The sequence below is a fragment of the Pagrus major genome, chromosome 12, assembly GCF_040436345.1.
Source record: "Pagrus major chromosome 12, Pma_NU_1.0".
NCBI lineage: Eukaryota > Metazoa > Chordata > Actinopteri > Spariformes > Sparidae > Pagrus > Pagrus major.
This window is the reverse complement of record NC_133226.1, coordinates 2,803,919-2,826,795: the sequence shown is the minus strand read 5'-3', so window position 1 is coordinate 2,826,795 and position 22,877 is coordinate 2,803,919. Positions and strand designations below refer to the sequence as shown.

Below are 22,877 nucleotides of genomic sequence, written 5' to 3'. Positions count from 1 at the left end.
TTACGCTGTACAGGTGTTCCTAATAAAAAGACCCTTAATGTAATATACAATCATACTGAGCACAATGTAGTATATTTTTGGTCCTACTCCTAACTGTCTCTCTCTCCTTTTCTTTTCTTCTTCTGCATGGATGCTTACTTAACAAATATATTATTTTTATTTTCAGCAATCAAACATTCAAGCTACACCTCAACATTTTGCTCCTACTTGCGTACTTACTGGCAATAGACAACTCTTTTGCTTTAACTCATTATTCTGACGTTAATATCAATAATACTGGACAGTGTAATGGCTGTGGAAAAATGACACAATCGGCATTTAGATCAGTTTACCTAAATTTTGCTGTGTTATTTGGTCAAAGAAAGTACAAATTGCAGCACAAAGGAAGTGGACGCACTTCCTTTGTGCCGCAATTTGTGCAACCAAACTGCCATTGTGCAACCAAAACAGGATGAGCCATTGTTTTCACTAGTCACTATCCCCAGGTACCAATGGAACAACCGGTATAATGTGGAAACTCTACACTGCAAAAGAAAGAGAACCCTGCTGATGGACGAGGCAAAAAAGGTGATGAGGGAAAGTGATAGCAACCGAGGTAAAAGAAGACTGAACGGACGGCTTTCACCAGATGGCGAGCTCCTGTCTTGTATCAAAGTCCCCCGCTGATATGAGATTCCCCTTACTACTAGGACATGAGAGGTTCAAAGCCAGAATTCTTTCTACTCTATCAGAAAGTAACAACACCTGCCTACTTATTAATACAACCCAGGTGTTTATAGCGGTAGCCATGTTGCTATCGGTAAAACCACACAGAAACAGGAGGGAGGAAGATTAAAAAGTTGTCTATTTCCCCCCTAACATTTTCTAAGCTGTGAAACCTCTTGCTGTAGTATTTCAGATTACTTTAAAACACTTTTCTTTTTTTCACAATTTTTCCAGACCTTCATCGGAGTGATATAACTGATGTAACTGATTACATAAATCGTCTTTGAAACACAAATGTTAGTTCTTTATCTGTCATTAGGATTTACCTCTGAAAGCACTGACATCTCCATAATGGATCTGCAGCACAAAGTAGGACATTCCTGAGTTTCTTCCAACTTTAAAACCAACATCTGATGAGACAACAAAGAGAAGAACAAAGCATAGATTAATACATTCAACTGCATGGAGATATAAGCAAAAGACAAAAAGATAGAAAGATATGAATAACTGTATGAAAAAGCCCATACTTGACCATTCATGATCTTTATTCATCTCACTTTCATCATCAACTACTCTTTACCCAATAATTGATCCTTTGAAAACTGTAAGTCAGGTCTATGTGTTCTACTAAGTTGACAAGCTACTTCTCAACAATGTAAGTACTACAAAATACATTCCATTCATATCCACTGCATTTAAACATTTTTTAGAGATACAGTAGATCTCAAAACCTGTTCAAAAGACAGCAAAACTCTCCACATGGCTATACAGCTTGAAGTCAGTGAATAAATATGACTTTCAGTAATTGTCAATCAACACTTTGAGAGACAAACCTCTGGGTAATTTAGTAGGTGGTGCATTCCGAGCCCAGGCGTACATAATGGAAGATCCGTCCTCACAAGTGCCTTGTACACTTCCACAGTCCCTTGAGAGAAACGGATGAATAATGGGAAATAGTAAATCATAGAGGTAGTTATAGAGCAACTCAAACACCTGTCTGTGGTATTGCAATTTGCTATTGTGTTTGGCACTTCCATAACAAAAGGACTTGTATTCAGGCAATCAGGGAGTAAATATTATTTGTCAGTGTTTCTGAATATTCTTAGTCATTCAGTTCTTGGTATATTCAAAAGGGGTAAGGTCAAGGGCAACCTTACTTGCAATAGTCTGAGCAGTTCCTCTTTCAAAGTAAGTGTTAAGTAACAAAATGTGGAGGGGCATGACACAAGAGACATAATCATCATTACACAGATATTTAAATCAGTATGAGTTTGGCCCCTTCAGAGAACCAGAACAAGCTGAAACCACTGACACATTATCAACTTGTAAAGTCAATATGGTGAACATGTTTGCACATTGAGCCAACACAAAGCAACATTATCATTCCTTTGTCATGTTTGTATCGACTTGATGAATTTCCAGTATTCACTCTCCTTTTAGCTCTCTTTAGCTGCTAAGTGCTCCACTATTTTCACCATCTTATCTCTATCTGGTCAGCACCAAACAGCAGACAAACATGGTTAGTGTGCAGTGAGTTCTTGGTATATTCAAAAGGGGTAAGGTCAAGGGCAACAAGAGCCCCGTCACTGAAAACAGCTGCCTTCTACAAAGCTTCATAGAGCTGAGGGAAACGGAAGGGTTGGCTAATTCTCTGTGGGTTTGTCACCTTTCACAATACACAAAGTCATGGTGACAGCTGTCGATATAAAAACAGAGATAAGTCTAGCTTAAATATAAACCAAGAAGAGAGCATACATACATACATGCATGCATGCATGCATATATGTATATATATATATATATATATATATATATATATATATTTTTTTATTTTTTTTATTATAGGTTTTCTGAAAATATGACCAAATCTGCTGGATACATACAGTATACAATATACATACAGTAAGTAGGCCGATCAATTTAGTTGATTATAGAAAGTTGTGTGAATCAAATGCTCTTTGTAGCGTGGCCTCTTAACTTCTTCTGACTGATTCTGATTGTTAACAGCTGCTGACTCTGGGCCCATTTTAATAGGGCTTGTTTGATACAGCCAATAGACTCAGCCATGAACACTACAATGGGAAAGTCTAAGGAGCTTAGCATTATTGATTTGAACAAGTCAGGAAAGTCACTTGGAGCCATTTCAAAGCAGTTACAGGTTCCAAGATCAACTGTACAAACAACTGTTTGTAAGTATAAAGTGCATGGCACAGTTGTGTCACTGCCACAATCAGGAAGAAAACACAAACTATCACCTGCTGCTGAGAGAAAACTGGTCAGGATGGTCAAGAGTCAACCAAAAACCACCAAAAAGAAAGTCGTTCAAGATTGGCTCTTGGGTGCAGTTGGGTGGTAAAGGAATGGCAAAATCAGGCTAGAATTTACGTTTTGGAATGGTCTTCCCAAAGTCCTGACTTGAACCCCATTGAGAACATTTGGACTGAAGAAACAAGGAAGCTAACACATTAAGTTGAACTTCACGATTCTGTGAAGAGGAGTGGTTAAAAATTCACTACCAGGACAACCAGAAGCTTGTGGATGGTGATCAAAAGCATCCAATTGAGGTAAAAATTGCCAAGAGACATTTAACCAATCACAGAAAAATGAGAACTGTGGAAATCATTGGAACTCACGACTGCCATAATATACATGTTCTTTACAAGTGAATGCAAACTTTTGACCACGACTGTATAATATTTTACCCCACCAATGAACACATTCCTTTCACACACTTAACAGTGAGCTGTGAGTTAAGTATTACCAGTAGCGGCTGGTAGAGACAGGAGTCTGGCATCCAAACAGCAGCATGTGATGGACTGTTTCCATACTGGCATGAGGTATGAAGTCCACTGTGGAGGAAAAGCACTGTGGTTAAAGTATTTAATAATTAATGATATGCTAGAGTCACTCAACATACTTCAGGCTTTCAGACTCGATTCTCTCAGACCATCTAAACTTGATTTGCTGTCAATGCTGATTCAAAAACAAACTTTGGTCAGAGTCAAGTGGCCCACAGATCAACGAAAGCCATGACTGTAGTGATGTTTATTATTATTATATTTAGTAAACACTTCCATGGCCACCTTGACATGGGAAGCCCTCTCTTCTCTCTCCTCATTTGTGCCACCTGAGTTCTTTCTGTTGTCTTCAATGGCCGCCAAGCCACAATGTTATCAGCTGAAACACTGGATTCAATCTTCAAGGCATTGGAGCTGGGGAAACTGTGTATCAGTCAAGTGCCTCCTACCCCTCAGACAGTGCACACTTTGGCTCAATGCACGCCTTGCCCATACCACCCAGCTCTACCCCTCCATTTTGTGCCTTCAGGCCTAGGTATAGGGTGACCCACATGTTTATCAACTATAAATATTTTAAGGAAAATATACTCACCAATATATGCATCTTGACTAGTCGGCACAGGAAATGCCATACACAGGTAAGTGTCCGCCTGAAACATTAAAGAACACAATTTGATATTAATTACTGAATAATAGAGAGCAGACATCACTTGCTGAAATGTCCAACAGCATAGGTTTATGTTACATTATTTTCTAGACTGATGTTAAGAATAAAAGGTGATTAAAGTTCAAACTAAATTGAAGTATGTGGACAGTGTACTTATATGATGTTGACTGTTAAGTAACATTCAGCACGGCAAACTCCATTATGGCTCCTGGGCCATCAGTAAATACACTACTACTCTAGGAGAGGAATTTATTTTACAATATGAACTCAGAGGAATCAAAAATATTCCCTATTTCTTTTAATCAAAATGTAGATATGGTTCGTGACTTCATGAAATTATTACTGTGCTGAGAGAGGGGGGGTGACATGCAGCAAAGGGCCACAGGTCGGATTCGAACCCCGGCCGCTGCAGCGAGGACACAGCCTCTGCACATGGGACGCCCGCTCTACCAACTGAGCTAATGGGCGACCCACGTTTGGCATTTTTGTCTGAAAAAGATCAGGATGTATAAGGATCCAGACCCATCATTCAGTAGTGTAGTAGAGAAACAGACTCACCCCACTCGGGATGACACCAGGCATCCGGAGATCTACAGAGAAATTATGAGAGTTTGTGAAGACCTGCTGCTGCCTAGTCCTGGACATGCAGTCGCTGGGATCAGACAAGACATTTTCCCGAGACCTTAGGGAAAAACAATGATGTGGTTAACTTTCTGCTTTACAACAGGACACATAATAAAACACAGAGGTAGCAGTTGTACTGCCAAGCTACACTTCAACACAATAACCAACATACAGAAAAATATTCCATGTCCACAAGATGAGAAACATTTCCTTCTCTGTCACCCATCCCGGTTCTCTGCAAACAGGTTGAATGTTGGAGTCTATTTCAGTTTATTCAGAAGAGCCATGGCGTGATTTTGGTGTTTGGAAATAACTTTCCATCAATAAACAATTTGTCAACTACAAGAGATGCACATTTGTTGTTCATTCTGTTTTCCTTTAAGACTGGGTATAGTATTTTCCAGCGTGTGTTTATCCATGGTGGGTATTTGTCATTCAGTCTGAAGGATGTGCCTTTAAGTTCCCTTCCTTTGTTTTTCACCTGTTCTTTTTGCTGAAAGTGTTCAAGTCTCTGGGTCTGAGATTTTTGGTGCATCAATTGCACAGAATGATGCTCCGGTCAACAGTTCCATCTGGGTGTTTTTTGAAGCCCCACTTAATTTTGTGCTCAAACTTAAAATTAAGCTGCGCTGCAGCTAAAACTGAACAATCATGTATGACTATAGTAGAATCTGAGAATAATAGAATCTAGAGTCATATGTCATCCTCCAAGCTTGGCTGACATGGTTTATAAGAGTAGCATGGCTACTGAAACATCTTAAGATGCAAGATTTAAAAGGAGACATATTATGCTTTTTTGTTTTTTTCCTTTCATTCAGTGTGTTATATAGGTTCTTGCACAGTTAAAAGGTCTAACAGTTAAAAAGCCCAAAGTCTGTGCCAACGGGAGCTGCTCTCTTACAATGAGTGTTGCTGCTTCATACTCTTTTCTGCTTGCCTATATATTGCTCTACACTCTCTTCTTGATATTGCGGGTGCGATCAAAAACATGTAGTATTGATAAACAGTCATCATTATAGATTAGTCCTCCTCCTTATCCCACAAACACTACCCACTGTCACACCTCGCCTAGATCAAACTAGTATTTCCAGTAGGGGATAACGCATCTGCCACAGTCAGTATTCTGTTGTGTGCTACATATGTTCCATTCCTTCAGCGTTTTATATAGATTCTTGTGCATGCTGTAAGTTTTGCCATGTTTTATGTTGCTTTACTGTTTATTATGGAGATCAGGCTGTTGCATCAGGTGTTGCTACTCCCAGTCTGGGGTGATGTTGGACTAATGTTGTAATATTGAGAGACAGCAAAGAGAAAGGTGCTGGCTCAGGACGGCGTGTGTGAGCTGACCAATCAGAGCTGACTGGGCTTTTCAGGAGGGAGGCCAGAAGCTAAAACAGAGCATCTCAGACAGCGGGAGAATAGAGTACTGCAGCACTGAACAAAACTGATGCGCTTTTTTGAGAATTAAAACATGTAAACCTATTCTAGTAATAACCCAAAATAAAATTATGAGCCTGAACATTAGCATAAAATCAAATAATCAAACAAAAGAGAGAATTTTGTTCTTACCTTTTGAACCCATACACAGGGTTTTGTATTTCCAGGCTGTGGCTGTGACAGATGAATGACAGTACCACCACACAGAACACAGGGACTCTCATCTTGCCTGTGGCTATCACAGTGTCTTTTGCTGCTTCTGCCTGGGCTGCAAATGTTGAAAAGAGGCTGTTAGAATTATCCTGTGAGAAACAACTAACTGGACAAATTGCATAAAAGGATTCTTGTCAGACCTGTTTCCAGCAGCCTGGTGGAAGAGTAGGAATATGAGGGGAGGTGAAGGTAGTATCCCTGCTGGACCTTATTCCTTTAGCATGTCTGATTGCAATTTACGCTTTGGTCCTCACTGTGGATAAGATGGCTGTCTGGAGCATCAGTCTGAAAAAGGCAAGTGTTAACTATCTGCTAGCTCAGACATGAAGCTTAGTAAAACAGGAGTTTCTGTCAAATCATTTTACTATCTTAAATGTTGCTAATAAGGTTGGTCCATCTGATGATATATTAGTTCTCTACCTGGAGATCTCGATACAACATTCAATCTAAGGGGGATCTAACTTTTAATATCTCTGGTAATGGACATAAAGTAAAAATCAATAACTTTGAAAGCATAATGTCAACCAAAAAGTAAGAAGTAAGAAGAAGAACTACACTGATGATTAAAAACCAGCTGAAAAAATTAAGGGAACACTTAAATCAGGGCACCAGTGAGCTCCTGGACGCGGCACCAGATGCATTGATACATAACGTCCCATGGGTGCTCCATTGGATTTAGGTCAGGGGAACGAGAGGGCCCATCAATGGCATCAATGCCTTTGTCATCCATTTTTTATGGAAACAAGTTAGTTTAGTCCAGGGGCCAGATGCAGCCCAGCTTGACCTACGTAGCATTATTACCAATAACTAACAGCAACAAATTATTCCTTTAATTAAGTGAACAGCCTGTCGCATGAAAATTCAGTGCACTTTCAACATGTTCCAGTTTCTCCATTCAGTCAGTCTCAAAAAACCTGTTCACATAGGTAAGTGGTCCAAAATATGAACACAACTTTGGATGCCAGGGCTTTCAATTTGGGTATCCTGGTAAGAGACAATTACAAAATGTGTCCAGGCCCGTGGAGGCAAATTTCTCCTTTACAATCTGAATCACACTGCAAGTCAATTACCTCAAGTTGGATGTCAACCGGTAGATCTGAAGCCTCGACTATGAATGGAAGCAGAAAACTGCAAACTCTTGCCATTTTTTCATTACATCTGCCGGGCCTGGCTCTACTCAGTTTGACAGTTTTCAGCGAATGCAATTATGGAGGAGCTGGCTGTAAAAAAATAAGTCAAAATCACCAGTTGGGGTTTCAAACCTGATGCAACCAGCAAGCATAATGACCTAACTGAAGCAATTTGCCGTCTCTGCAAATGTATGGTACCGGCAAAGGACTCTTAAACTACCAATTTGCACAAGCATTTGCGAAAACACCATCCTGCTGAGTACCCTCTGACATCTGCTGTCTTTAATGTGAAAAGATAATTTCACTCAAACATTACAGCCTGCAGTTTCATCCCGGCACTCTTCAGGAAAAAACATGGATAGGAAATGCTGCATGTGGCATTTTTCTAACAGTTTTTGAATTTGCGTATAGGTTCAATTTATTCCCGACTATTCACCGTGAGTGGCAGAGCTGCACTGCTCATCAACTTGCTCAGACAACATGCACACAGAGCCCCGCTCCCAAGGCAGTCTGCCAGCATTTCTTTGCGCTAGTCAGTTCTGCTCCTCCTTGACTCCTTTCTAAGAAAACCACAGATTTTGCCCATTCTTATTTTGGCGCTTACGGATTAATCATTTATTGACTGAGATTTTCAAGTTGGTGCACCATTAATTGAACAAAATAAAATGTAAGTAATAAACCAAAATATCAGCTCCAACAAACCAACCGGTGATGGTTTGAGCCTATTGCCAATAGACGATATATTCGTCCAATCGCCCAACCCCATCACTGACTAACCGCCAACTGCACGATGCTGGGCTGTGAGCACAGGTCCCACTAGAGGACGTCGGACCCTGATGCCACCCTCATGGAGTAAGACAGTTTGGTCAGAAACATGCACACCAGTAGCCTCCTGGAGGTCATTTTGTAGGGCTCTGGCAGTGCTCCTCCTGTTCCTCCTGGCAAAAAGGAGCAGATACCGGTCCTGCTGCTGGGTTGATGCCCTTCTCCGGCCCTGTCTAGCTCTCCTTGTGTAACAGCCAGCCAGAGACACAGCAAACTTTGCGACCGCACATATGGATGTGCCATCCTGGAGCAGCTGTACTACCTGTGCAACCTGATTGGGCTACAGGCACCACGTCATGCTACCAGTAATGGCACACTGCTAGGACACTAGCAGAACACAAAACTACAGAAGAATCAGTTAGGAAGGATCAGGAGAGAGCAATTGTTTGTGGCCACTGTGCAAAACCATTCCCTTGTTTGTGTTGTCTTGCTTTTGTCTCTCCATTGCATCTGTTGTCACTTTCATTTGCACTAAAGCAGGTGAAATTGATTCACGATCACTAGAAGTCTAACTGACTCTGTGATCTGTAAAAAAACTAAGTGTTCCCTTAGTTTTTTTGAGCAGTGTATACTGAAGTGTATATCAATTCACATCACATTTATAAATTATTTAATGCCTACAACCAATCATCAGGTGTGTGATAGGTTGACATGACACAACATTAACAGAAACAGTGAGAGTGGTGCAGACAATGAAAAAGGACAGTGACACAGCGCTAAAACAAAGCGTGTACACAGTCTGAACATTACAACAAGTAACCCCATTTTAAATCATAAAACTTGAATGTTAAAAGAAAAGAGTGGTTAAATTCAAATTAAGGTGGTTAAATTCAAAATATAGTGGTTAAATCCAACCTTTTATTCCTTTCGAATTATATTGCCCAGCACTAACTGTACCTGGACCAATCATGCTTACTGTTGTGCACAGTCACCCCCAAAGGCCCATTGTGAGCCAGGAAAAACCCTGTTATGGTTGACACATCCATGTCATCCCATGGTATCTCTTATACCTCCTGACCCTACTTCCCAACATGAAGATCCAACCGTGCTCATATAAGTTTGCAAGCGTCTGTGTGTCACAAGCTCAGAGGTTGCTTATAAATGACAAAGGAAAAATCATTGAGATGATCAGTTTGCTTGGTGACTCATCGCTGTTGACTGAGTGAGGTGGAAATAACAGAGAGAGGAGGGGTGTGAATGGGCAGTGCTGTGCTGACATCACAGCCCGCTGAGAAGATAGCGGAAACTATGGAAACAGGGCTCATCCCACTCATGGACCACAGCACGTAATCCACCAGACAACACAATAGCGTTAAAGACTGAAGATTTTCACTTTCATGTACTATTACAGCCCTTAAAACCCTATTTAGACCCAGCTCATTATGACACGGCTGCTGCTTTCATTAAGTAACAGCTGGCCAACGCTGAAAATGGCAAAACATGTAGCCAATACTAGGATAAGACGGAAAACACACATATGCGTTGAATTAAAAGTAGACCTCAACACAAACAGCCTTTAACTGTATCAATTTCATGTTCAAAAATGAGAATACTTTCTGTTGTTCATCATGCAATGACACCCCCACGAAAAAACAAAACAGATGTCACGCCTGAATTTAACAGGAAATGGTCAAAGAAAATAGCCATCTGTAACTAGCGCTATGCTTTTAAGGGTACAGTGAAGAGCCTTTTCATCTAAGCATGCACACTGTAGAGATAAAACGCGGCTAGGTTACTGTTGTAACTTAATTTAGCTCCTTAATTAGCTAATGAGGGAGGTTTCCATGTCAGTATTTTGCATGAGCTGGGGTTAGCTATCTTCTGCGTTGGTGTGTGTGTGTGTGTGTGAGTGTTGACAGGTTAAACAACGAACCTGAGCTGTGGTCAGTTGAACTAAAGATGACTAGACTACAGCCTACGTTGGCTTGCGATTTAACTCGACGCGACAGTACAAACAGCAATGCTTTGAGATTAAAAACCAAAACAACACGGTACCTGTTCGCTGTCGTCAGTCGTCTTCCAATCGCCTCAGTAAAACCTGTGGCCTGTGTGTCGTTGGTAGGAATCAATAACGACACTTCCACTTTTTCAAAATAAAGGCATCTCTATGAACGTACATCATAAAGAATGTCACCACTCGCTCCCGCTCCCGCTCACACACACACACACACACACACACACACACACACACACACACACACACACAAACACAAACACAAACACACACACACACACACGGTGAATAAAACGCTTTTATTCTGTAAACCTGACCGGAAGCAATTTTCCCCAATCCGGCTCCTCGGTGCTGGTGCTGGTGCTGGTGAGCTGAGTGAAAGACATGCCTAATGCCACAAAACATACTGAATGTTTTCTCTGGTTCTAGTAGCAGACAGGCGGCCTTCCTTTGCTGAATCATTACATCATGTGAACGTGTGGTGTGGCAGGTATGTTGGTGAATGACGCTACATTTTGTTGACGTAGCTTAATCTATCATTTCTGTCTTGTTGTTACTTTGACTTGACGTAAAACATGCTGTGCCTGCTAAAGTTGGTGGTAAGTGGTCGTAGAACAAATGTCCGACGCATCTTATTCAAAACCGTCATACTACGTATGCCACTAGCTACACCCATCGGTATTCTGTTACAATACCTTATAATACCTTCCAGACCACTGTGGCTACTGTGCATGCACACGGATGTAGCTAGTACTGTGCGAAACTATCGTTACTGAACAGCTTCTGTCGAAGTCTGTGTGAAAACGTTGCTTCTAGCAGCGAGTCCACTGTTGGAGCAGGGTTGGGTTCCTTTCAGGAGAACCACCATCCTAAAAAACCCGGTTAAGCGAAAGTGTACAGAGCCACCGTGGTGTCACACTTATTTTGATGAGCCAGTATGGAGTTCGAAGAGTAAAGATGAATAATACAACAGAGTTTATGTCTAAGTTTGAACTGTTTTGATATATGGTGACATAGAAATCCTAACCAAATGTAGTTACTTGGTGTACCAGATCAATGACCAAACAATCAGAGATAGATTTTTGGTTTATAATCAGAGGCTTAGAGGTAATGGAAGCCCTCTACACTCACTGATTATCAGCTTATTTAAATGTCAATAAGTCGTGATAACACAACAGAGGCAAATAAATCAAACATATGTTATTAGAAATTAGGGTTAACACCTAAAAGATCCAGAGCAGACAGGGAGGAGGAGACTGAAAAACATAATAACATTGTCACATGTTCAACATCTGAGAAACTCAGGAGGCTCTTCGGTAAACATCATAGTCCGGTTCACTTCAAACCTACCAACACTCAGGCAGAAACTTGTCCATCCTAAGGACAAAACACCCAGGCATAAACAGAGTAATGTAGTTTATGCTGTTCAATGCAGCCAGGACTGCACAGATGTGTCCATTGGGGAGACAAAACCACCTCTCCATAAACGAATGGCACAACACAGGAGGGCCAACTCCTCAGGTCAAGACTCTGCTGTCCACTTACATCTGAAGGAGAAAAATCATTCCTTTGAGGACAACAATGTAAACATCTTGTCCAGAGAAGACAGATGGTTTGAAAGAGGAGTAAAATAATCCATCTGTATCAAACTGGAACGACTGTATTTGAACAGAGGAGGTGGCCTAAGACATTACTTATCACCCATCTACAATGCTGTACTGAGTTCTCTCCCCAGGCAGCTTAACAACCACTCACACCTGGGCTCACCTAGCCCTCACAACCCACATGAAGGCCAGTTTGACCAATGACTCACACGCGGCCATAACGACTCTGAAACTCAGATCACGTGTCCTTAACGACTCTGTTAGGACACTCCCACACATAGTTTAAAAGCCTGCAACTCCTCCAGTTAGTTAGAAGTTAGTTGAAGAAGCCTCTTGGATGAGAGGTGAAACGTCTTCAAGAAACTGAAACACGTGCCTACGATACAGCACTTAGAATTACCATGACCTGGAAGACTGAGAACCTTCAACAATTCTATAAAGCATTTCAAAATTAAATTGAATTTTCAAAATTTAGGAAATTTTAGGAAGCAATTGAGGTAGGGAAGCTACCTCCAACTACACTGAACAAAAATATAAACGCAACACTTTTGTTTTTGCTCCCATTTTTCATGAGTTGAACTCAAAGATCTAAAACATTTTCTATATAATCAAAAGACCATTTCTGTCAAATATTGTTGACAAATCTGTCTAAATCTGTGTTAGTGGCTGTGTCCAAATTCAGGGGCTGCAGCCCACGAAGGGCGCATTTGAAGGCCAATTACGTCACAACGCTGCGCGAAGGCTGTCCAAATTCGAAGGCTGCTCCACATGCAGCCCACAAATGCAGCCTTCCCCACCCTCGTTTAGGAGGACGCACCGCTACTATCCTTCGCGGCCTCACATATCCCAAGATCCTTTGCGCACCGCTGCTCAGTCCCGAAACAGAAGAGGAAGCAAGAGAAAATGGCGACATCAAGTGGCGCAGACATGACATTTAAATTTAAGTAATGGGTTTATACTCGGTTTTTACTCATTTGAACATCCAACGCCAGATATGTTAAACTTCAAGAGACTATAAAACCTCCAAAGTTTAACTTTCAGTTAAAATACGTGAAGCTGGTAATGCTATGGTAAACATAGTTGTTATTCACCAATGGGTTAATGTTTATTTTGTAATGTTGATAATTCAATTCAGATTTGACACATTGTACACACACAAATAAATGTACACGTTTGATAGATTTGAACCAAAACAGACTTTAATGCATGAACACCTGGTGACGCAACCAGGAAATACTCCGAAGGCTAGACCGTCCCATTTAACAACGGTGGATGTGGCCTTCAAGGTCTGTCCGAAGGACCCGGCCCTCGTGGGCCGCAAAGGCCGCGTCCTTGAAGGCTGCAGCCCCTGAATTTGGACACAGCCAGTGAGAACTTCTCCTTTGCCGAGATAATCCATCCCACCTCACAGGTGTGGCATATCAAGATGCTGATTAGACAGCATGATTATTGCACAGGTGTGCCTTAGGCTGGCCACAATAAAAGGCCACTCTGAAATGTGCAGTTTTATCACACAGCACAATGCCACAGATGTTGCAAGTTTTGAGGGAGCGTGCCATTGGCATGCTGACTGCAGGAATGTCCACCAGAGCTGTTGCCCTTGAATTGAATGTTCATTTCTCTACCATAAGCCGTCTCTTGTTTAAACAAACATTTTGTAGATATTGGCATTTTGTGCGATTTGGAGTCCTCCACAGTTACTGAGTGATAATAGTGGTAATGATGTTGTCCAACCTTAACGTAAGGCTAAATTGGGAATGGGAATACATGTGCACATTTTCTTTTTCACAATGACAGTTTTCCTGGAAGGCAAACTGTCGTGGGGAAAAAGGTTTGGAACTTGGAACCGGAGAAGGCAGCAAAACACTGTTTTTCAGCCTGGTTTTTAAGTACTAGTAAACTCGAATTCTTCTTTCCCACCTTTGTTTTCCATTTCAGATGCAGAGCACCATGAGTCGGACCAGTAGCAGTACTATATCTCACAGTGTTCCAGTGGTGGTGGTTTGCCTTGCTGCTTTGCTCCTCAGCAATGCCCTTCTCTACCTGTATCTAAGCTCTGTGTATCATGCTGACAGGCAGCTGATGTCCTCTCATGTAGGCTGTACACCTCAACACTTTAAAATGGTGACCATGAAGAACTGCACCCCCTGGCTCCAGTGTGCACAGATAAATGCAGATGTCCGCAAGCTGAAGCTGATAGGCCAGGGAGCTGTTAAGAAGGTAGATGGTCCTTTACACTATGTGTTGGCATAGTTTACTGTGTAAAATGAATTATAGGAACAATTGGAGACCATCTTGCAATGGTGTCACACCAGCTGCGATGCTGACGTTCCGATCCATGATAGCCAATAGTCATTATTGCATTTTAACATTACTTCTCAGTACTCAGAGGGGGTTCTTGCTTAGACCACGTCCATCCCGAACTCGGTTTTCATTTTGAGCTAAGTCTTGTCAATTCTCCAATCCAGGACTTCAAATGATATTGTAGTTATAACTGGGGTCGGGGAAAACTTGTTTAATTAAGCATTTGTCTAAGATTCTTGATCCGCCGACAGAATAAAATAAGTGATTATAATGCATCTTTAATAATGTTAGGTCGACAGAATGAAAAAGGCTGAACTGAACTGCAAAGGCACAGTGAACTGGACTGCATACACTGCGCATAAATTTATTTACATTACTTGGCAGTTGATCTTGAAAGAAGACAAGCATTTGGCTGTGTTTTGGATTTAAAAACTTAATAATTAGGAAAGTGAACTAGAAAGTGAAATTAATTGTTAAACCAATTGAAGAGTCTAATGTTGGCCATGCAGGGCACCAAACTACAGCACTAGTGAGGCAGCCAACCCACATGTAGTGCGATTCTTTACAAAACTTAAAGGAATAGTTCACTCTAGAACGAAATTCATTCAGTCATTATCGACTCACCCTCATGCTGATGAGAAGTCCGGTGTAGTTTCTTATTCCTCAAAGTGCAGCTGGAGACCCGCGGGGGTTAACATCCATATAACGAGCGTAAATGGCGTCCGAGAGGAAAAGGTCCATAAAGCTACACAAAAACTTTGTAATATTCCTCCATACTGCTCGTTCGCTGCAATCCAAGTGTCCTGAAGTGGCGACATCCAGAGTTTACTCGAAACAACGTCATTTAGTACATTTTTATAGCCTAAACAGTCACTATGCTATATTTGCCTGGAGGCACGCTCCCGTGTGCACGCGAGTCTCCCTCACAGCCGATTGCACTACGGAAGCTGCGCCAGACAAGATCAACGAGAACTCGTGATAGCTACACACCAGTATTTACATCGTGCTAATAGCAGTATTAGTAGCCTAATAGCAATATAGCAGCTCAATCATGTTTGTCATAAGCGGAACAGAACAGTGAGAAATTTGTTGACATTACAGGGGGAGTACCTGCCTAAAATGAATCCTCTTTGGTCTGGGTGGATGATATTTGCTATATGCTTTCCCAGACAATTTTTTAATACTTATTATTTATAGATCATCGTTTAGTAGAGTAATAGGATCTAATAAAGCACATATATTGATTCACTAAGAGAGTATGTGAGCCTCTTGTTTTTAAAGTTTCTCAAATCATTCTCAAATACATACAATAGGTGCAAGGACAGAAATCTTTATAGAACTTTGGTCCAAAACCTGTCCAGCTGCCTTTCCAGTGGAAAATTATTTCATGGCTTCCTGTAGCTTAAGCAGCGAATATTTCAAGTCCGAATTCTCCATGAAAGCTGCATCCTGTTGAGGGAAGTAGAGCAAAACAAAAAAACTGATGGTCCTGTGTAGCTGTTGTTTTGGAGATCGTGTCATTATGGACTACATTCATTTCTTCATATATACCTCTTTTAATTATTTAAAAAAATATATATTTTGACTCTCAAAAACGGAAGTATAATGCTCTCTGACTGAATGTGAATCCAAACACAGTACTGCAACATCAGCTGAACTCTTCACCACTGTACTGAAGTTCAGTTTCAGCCTCATGTAGGCCTAACCTTACACATAATACCAACAACCCCATCAATGCTGATAATGAAAATAGTAATAATGAATAATGATGATGTAAAATAAACGAGCTCTGGTATCATTTCCAGTATTGGCAGGTATTCGAATACAGGTGTCGGAATCTTAAAACAAGTGCATTGGTACATCTCTATTGATTATACAGTGAGCATTTCATTTTGTAAAGTTTAGGAAAACAATACAAAAATGTTGTTGCGTCAGCCCCTTTTGTTGTGGCCAGTATTTCCAGTGTGTAACTTTGACTCCAGACTTTCTGACCTCAGCATCCGCTTTTCTTTCCCCAGGTCTATCTGGCAGAGTGGAAGGGGCAGAAGGTGGCTCTGTCCAAACTATCCTCTGTGGATTACCTTGATGACTTTCTCCATGGATTGTCCATGTTAGTGGCCCTGCAGGGCCCCCAGGTGGTGCAGTTGGTGGGTTATTGTCTTGAAGACAACAACCTGGTCACCGAGCACCACCCACTCGGTTCACTGATTAACCTGGATAATGTTCTTGCACAAGAGCAGCACCAGCAACACAACACATGGCAGGTCCGGCTGAGGCTGGCTATGGATTATGTTTCTATCCTCCATTATCTCCATAACAGCCCAGCTGGGCGGCGGGTTATGTGTGATTCCAACAGCCTTGAGAAAACTCTCTCTCAGTTTCTACTGACGAGTGACTTTCACCTGGTAGTGAACGATGTGGATGCGCTACCTGAGGTAGACCCGTCCAGAGGCTTGCTGGTGAAATGTGGCCACCGGGAGCTCACTGGGAACTTTGTAGCCCCAGAGCAGCTGTGGCCATTCAGAAATGAAGGGATGCCTTTTTCAGACGATCTCATGCCTGCATATGATGAGAGGACAGACATCTGGAAAATCCCAGACCTGACATGGTTTTTGATGGGAAGAGTACCTGGAGGGGATTTAGTCCATTTCCATCTTTTTCAGATCCACGAGAAGTGTAAGAAGGAAGATCCAAAGCTCCGCCCTTCAGCTCTGGATGTTTTGAAGGTGTACAAATCAGTCTACAGCAGCATGGTGCGAGACAATGCTGGCTTTAGAGACATGCTGTAGAATAAATATCTGACTCACTTCAGAAGACCATGTATGTAAAATAAAAAATCCAAGCAACAGTTTTTAAAATTTTGTGTAGTATAATAAATTCTACTCAGTTTGGAACCAACTTTAGAATTGGACATTTATTTCTAGAGTTTACAGTCTAGAGTTACTCGATTACATTTATGTCTGTAGCGTGATGATGACTATGAATTGTACATTTTTCATACTGAGTGAATAAGTTTCCTGATCCATTATGACTTCTTGGCCATGAAAAAGGCTCTGCCATGAGTCGAGGTTGGAGCTATTGGCTGGTTAAGTGGCAAGAGGCCACTTTAGATTAGATAGGCCTAAAACCAACTGCACAGCCTGCCATTAGCAGAAAGTCACCCATCCTGGATGGTACTCACTTGAACCATGAACCACAAATTATAAACTACATTGAATGTAAACTTTACACAAACTAGTTTAAGAAGTAAAAAGTAAAACCATTTAAATATAAAGATCTCCTATGACAGGGGCAGTCCCGCATAATCTTGATCAGGGTGTGCAGGGGGCTGAATATTGAGGGACACGTATTTAGGAGAGCAAAATTAAAATTAGTAATCAATCTCCAATCTGACATTCTTCACATGTACAACAATGCTTTTCTCTTAAAGTGATAATAGTGACAGGTGAGTAGTGTCACCAATCTTTCTTCCCATATATAGTAGATATATACAGTTTGTATGCACAATAAATTTGTCCAGTGAAGTAATACAATTCTGGTATTGTTTATGTTCTATATCTATGATTTGGCATGGATTTGGATTACATTAAAGCTAAAAAAAACAAAAGTAATTATTTACTTTTCTAATATTTATATAAAATAAATGAATTACACATTAGCATGTACAATAGGTGTGCTACATGAGAACAATTTAGTATTAATTTATGGGCAACTCAGCACAAATGTACTTCAAAACAAAATTGGTTTGTGTCATTGAAACTAATTTATTGACACTGTTAGGGGAACTTTTAGGGTGTTAGGTGTTTAGGTGTTGGGGAGTACTACTGCATATGTGAAAAAAACAGTATAAAGCCTTTTTGTGGCTCTTGAGGAAGCTGCATGTAATCTGCTAAATTGCCTGCAGTGATGTCAGTCAGTAGCCAAGTTGCATTGTGGGTAATGTAGGTTTAAAAGGAAGAATGCATGGAAGAAAAAACTGATATCTCTGGTTCTGCTGTATCGATTTTATCCATTTGTTTTTATAACTGTACATAATGACTCCAACTGTGTCATAGGAGCACAATGTTAGAGCAGTGGACGCTTTTCAAAATACTGCCTATATTACCCACAATGAAAAAATTAGCCACTGAGTGACATCACTGGAGGCAGTTTATCAGATTACTTGCAGCTTCCTCAGGAGCCATAAAAGGTTTTATACTACCCTGTTCACATATGAAGCAGTACTCCACAAGACCTGTAAACACACTTCGACCAGTGGAATTGGTGGAGTTATCCTTTAAGGAAGAGGGCATGGAGGTGAGCTTCCTGTCCTCTCACAACCATCATTAAGTAGGAAGATGCTGCTGGATCCAGAGTGAATGTCCGTTGAAAATCCAACTTTAAACAAGCTTCATTGTGGTGAAATTGTGAAAATTAGACAGCTGAGTTTCATTATCCTGTCTTACTTAACTTTGTAACCTAAGTTAAGCTAACATTAGCTTTCATTACAATTACTTTGCCTTGCAGAAATTGTGAACATGTCATTCCATTTTTGCCACCACGGTTGAGAGTCATGTATCACTTGCACACACTGGGTACAAGCGCATGAAAGCAGTTTCTGATCAGAGCCCGACCAATTTATATGTCTAACTAATATAACGTTAACCCTACCCCTAACAACTGTGATGTCGCTTATGCTTTTATGACATCTGTTAGCAGATTGAAAGGTAAGCGTCAGAGCATCTTTCTGCAGCCAAGCAGACAACAGTGCAGTCGTTTGAGTCTGAGACAAGTGTTAAGTGTTTACTTGATGCTATATTGTTACGCAAGAGCTAGGTAGTGAGATGCAATGCTGAAAAGTATATAAACAACATACACATATTTTACTGTTTGCCATGTCAGCGAGGTCCCGCACCAGCTAATGTTTGTCAGTAATGTTCCAGTGGTAACATAGCAGATTGAAAGTTGAGCTGTAAGCATCAGAGCATCTTTCTGCAGATTAGCAGAAGACAGTGCGGGGGTGTTTGGAGTCGTTGTCTACAAGTTCAATGACACAAAAGAACACTTAATGCACTTTATTTTCATGCTATTTTTTGGTGGATGTAAATGGACGAGGAATAAATGTGTCTAATGATGAAATCCCAGATATTGTCGGGTATAGTCATCATAAGGTCTTACTCCCAGGCATCTTTTGTCCTGGCCATTGACCAAGGATTTATGTGCTGGATTAGATTCTATACTCTTGAAATCTGTCCTTTAAGGTGACCATAAACATTCTTCAAGAGGGAAGTTTGGTCTGAGGAGGTGAAATGTTGTATACTGTTCTATGATAAAGCTATAATCCTGTAAATATCTGAAAAAATTAGATCTAGGATTGTCAAAGTTTTTAATTAAAGCATCGAAAGAGATGAATGACTTATTCACAAAAAGGTCCTTAAAAAAAGACTATGCCCTTTCTGTCACATCATTTAAACGCTGGGTCCATCAGGGCAGGAGTTACAAAAGGGTTTGAAGTGAAGGGAGCGAGCTTGTTTAAAGTCAAAATGGTGCTGACATTGGAACCAAATTCTGAGTGTTCTGAACCACAGGATTTTTGAGATAATTGTTTCCTTTCACAGGTAAGAGGGAGCACATTAAGGATATGGGTGAGGCAAGCAAACTTGAATTTATTTCAATGATGGACCAGACAGGGCCTATACCATCTCTAAATGTAGAAAGCCAGACAGGCAGCTTAGAAATGTTTGCTGACCAGTAATAATGTAACTAATTCGGCAGGGCTAAGCCCCCAGCCAATTTAGAGCTTTGAAGAAATGTCTTCAAAGAATGCAAAATGTCATGAATCCGTGCAGTTTTTCTGTTCCAGATAAATGTGGATATTATTTCATCCAGCTTTTTTTTTTTAAATGATTTGGAATATAGACAGGGATCATTCAGAACAGTTACAGGAATCTGGGTAAAATTGTCATTGTAATTGTGTTTATGTGGCCTGCAAGAGAAATGGGTAAAGCTGACAAACGTGTCAGATCTAATTTGGTCCTGTCAATTAAGGGACTGAAATTATATTTCAACCACGCTTTAAACGTTTATGTAATTTGCACCCCAGGATTTATGAAAGATATTATCTCTACCTAACATGGGAAGTGTGAATAGTTGACATCCATGGCTAACTGATTGACGGGGAAGGGTAAGGTTGTTGTTCAATTTAGTTTATATCTGGAAGAATAGCCAAATGACTGAAGCAGCTCCAAAACTTTAAGCATTGACCCGTCAAAGTCTTCTATGTATAAAAGGAGATCATCCGCATCTACAATACTTTGTGATCGACATCATCCCTGCAAATTCCTTTGATCCCCACCACCTTATGAAGATAGCCAGGGGTTCAATCGCAAAGTCGAACAGCAGAGGGCTGAGGGGGCAGCCCTGCCAGGTGCCTCTGTGTAATGGGAAGTATTCCAATTGTAGGAGCCATATATTTGCATTAGATTTGTTTTTTGTTTATTTTCACTTATTTCGGTGTGGCGACGTGATATGGGATGGACCCCTTAATTAACCTATATAATTTCACCTGTCACCTGGATCCGGTGTTAGAGAGAGGGGGTGACCTGGGAGCGCGCATTTTTCATTTACCGCATGTTTAGCTCACGGTCTTCTACCAGTTTTTCGTTCCTTGAATTATCCAATAAAACCTTTAAAAACGGAACAACTTGGAGTGGACATTGATCACTGGACAGCGCGTAATAGAAAGGTTAATCCTCCCAGTCTCAGCCTCTCAGCGGCTGTAGGAAGCAAGAAGCCGCCAACCGATACTATATTGTTTGTGCAGACTGACACCAAAGGTGATGAATGTAAAATCCTGATCCAGGAAATAAAACACAAGCCAAATTAAGTAAACGTCGAACATTGGAAAATGACTGCCTGTTTGCGATAAAACGTCTGTGTGTATAATGGTAGTCATAACCTTTTCGAGGCAGAGTGCAAGAGCCTTCATAGGATTAATATTCTACATTCAATACCGATTCTGTCTCTGTAGTGCTTTTACGCAACGTTAATAGGAAATTTGGGTTAAATTTGGCTATCAATAATAATTAATGATTATCGGGTTTAATTACAAAATATAATAAAAAATAAGATCCAATATACATTAGATCGCCTCTGGAGCACCACCCTTAATGAAGGGAAAAGATAGCCAATTCAATAATTCAGTCTCATAAAAAGGTGCTAAAGTTTGTTACTCTGTTTATAATTAACTTGAGAACTACAACCGAAATTACCAAAACAGCTAGTAATGGTCAAAGGATTTTGGAGTCCAGGTTAGAGTCGAGTAGAGGTTGGCAACATTCACTCTTGTACAATTAAATAGACAGAATGTACGTTCAAAAGTCTTTTATTTAACACAAAATGAAAACACAATATAACTAACATGTACTATATACAGATGTGAGTGTGTGGCTGGTAGAACAAAAACAAAATGGTGGCTAGGGTTCAAAGTGCCACGCCTCCATTGCATGGACAAAGAAAGACTACAAACAAAATGGCTGATCAAAGGGGACTACAAGATGGCCGATTGAAGGGTTGGACTCAGATCCAAGATGTTGGATCACCACTTGTTTCTTTGACAGGAGAGAACAAAGAAAAAACGACTTGAGGAACAGCAGTGGGGACTCTCGAACCAGTTACCTGGCACTGTTGGCTACAAACACTGAGTGAACAAGGGCCCTGGACAGCAACAAAATCATTGATGCCTTCGCACTCAACCACAACACCAGATGGATTGTTGTGTTATTAAGTCTTATGGTAAGTGCATGATTGTTTTTTTCTCTGTGCTTATAAATTTAATGAATATATATATTTAAATATATATTATTTCATCATATATAGAACGGAATACTGTTGATTAGACGAACCTGTGTCCGTAGCATAATTGTGCAAAATTGCATATTCAGAGGTGTGTTCATGTTGAGTCTTCTCAATGATCATGTTGTGTTTAACAGTCAAGGAGCCGTACTGTGTATGTACACACATGTGTATGTGTGTCAGGGGTGTTGTAATAGAAATTAAACTGTAGCTATGGCACATTAATGGGAATATATATATATATATATATATATATATATATATATATATATATATATACATATAAATAATTTATTCATATATGAAACCGAGAGTTTGATTAGTCGAACCTGTGACCATAGCATAATTGTGTAAAATTTTATATTCATAGTTGTGTTCATGTAGGCAGGCTTGTGAGCCTTACATCTATATCCCTTAAGCTTGTCTTGTGTTTAACACAGGTGTGGAGTGCATACTGCTTATGTGCACGCATGTGTATGTTTGTCGGGGGTGTTGTAATAGAAATTAAACTGTGGCAACTGGGACATTAATGGGAAACCCTAAATTTCAGGGCACCTTCACTGAAAAGTCAAGCAACCCCATAGCACCAGCAAAAGAAAATCTCTGGCGCCACCACTGGCTGCTCCTCTTGGTGTCACTCATCTTCTGGAGCCGCTCTTCACTGTTAGAGTTTCTCCAGGCTTTTTAGGTATAGCAGATTGGCTGGCTCTGCCTGCTGCTGCTCTGCTACCCAGCGCAACTACGACTTGCAATCTGCCAATCTGCGTTTTACAAACCAGCGAG

The 22,877-nt window shown here is 40.7% G+C and overlaps 2 protein-coding genes across 3 annotated transcripts in view; one reads left to right on the top strand and one right to left on the bottom strand.

The window, feature by feature from the left end:
• The window catches only part of pam (peptidylglycine alpha-amidating monooxygenase), a 43,738-nt gene extending 33,301 nt beyond the window's left edge, over positions 1-10,437 (bottom strand). For both annotated transcript variants that reach the window (XM_073477522.1, XM_073477523.1), the window contains exons 1-8: positions 10,395-10,437; positions 6,585-6,729; positions 6,364-6,499; positions 4,729-4,852; positions 4,096-4,153; positions 3,467-3,554; positions 1,539-1,630; positions 1,032-1,115 (exon numbers count right to left, since the gene is read on the bottom strand). In XM_073477522.1, coding sequence (XP_073333623.1) covers positions 1,032-1,115; positions 1,539-1,630; positions 3,467-3,554; positions 4,096-4,153; positions 4,729-4,852; positions 6,364-6,455 — 538 coding nt within the window. In that variant the 5' untranslated portion in view covers positions 6,456-6,499; positions 6,585-6,729; positions 10,395-10,437. The remainder of the gene's footprint in view (positions 1-1,031; positions 1,116-1,538; positions 1,631-3,466; positions 3,555-4,095; positions 4,154-4,728; positions 4,853-6,363; positions 6,500-6,584; positions 6,730-10,394) is intronic.
• A 281-nt stretch (positions 10,438-10,718) lies between these two features.
• On the top strand, positions 10,719-17,159 carry pomk (protein O-mannose kinase). Its single transcript, XM_073478130.1, has 3 exons — positions 10,719-10,843; positions 13,896-14,177; positions 16,280-17,159. Exons 2-3 carry the CDS (start codon positions 13,896-13,898, stop codon positions 17,048-17,050), a joined length of 1,053 nt encoding a protein of 350 aa, XP_073334231.1. The 5' UTR covers positions 10,719-10,843; the 3' UTR covers positions 17,051-17,159.
• Positions 17,160-22,877: the final 5,718 nt, after the last annotated feature.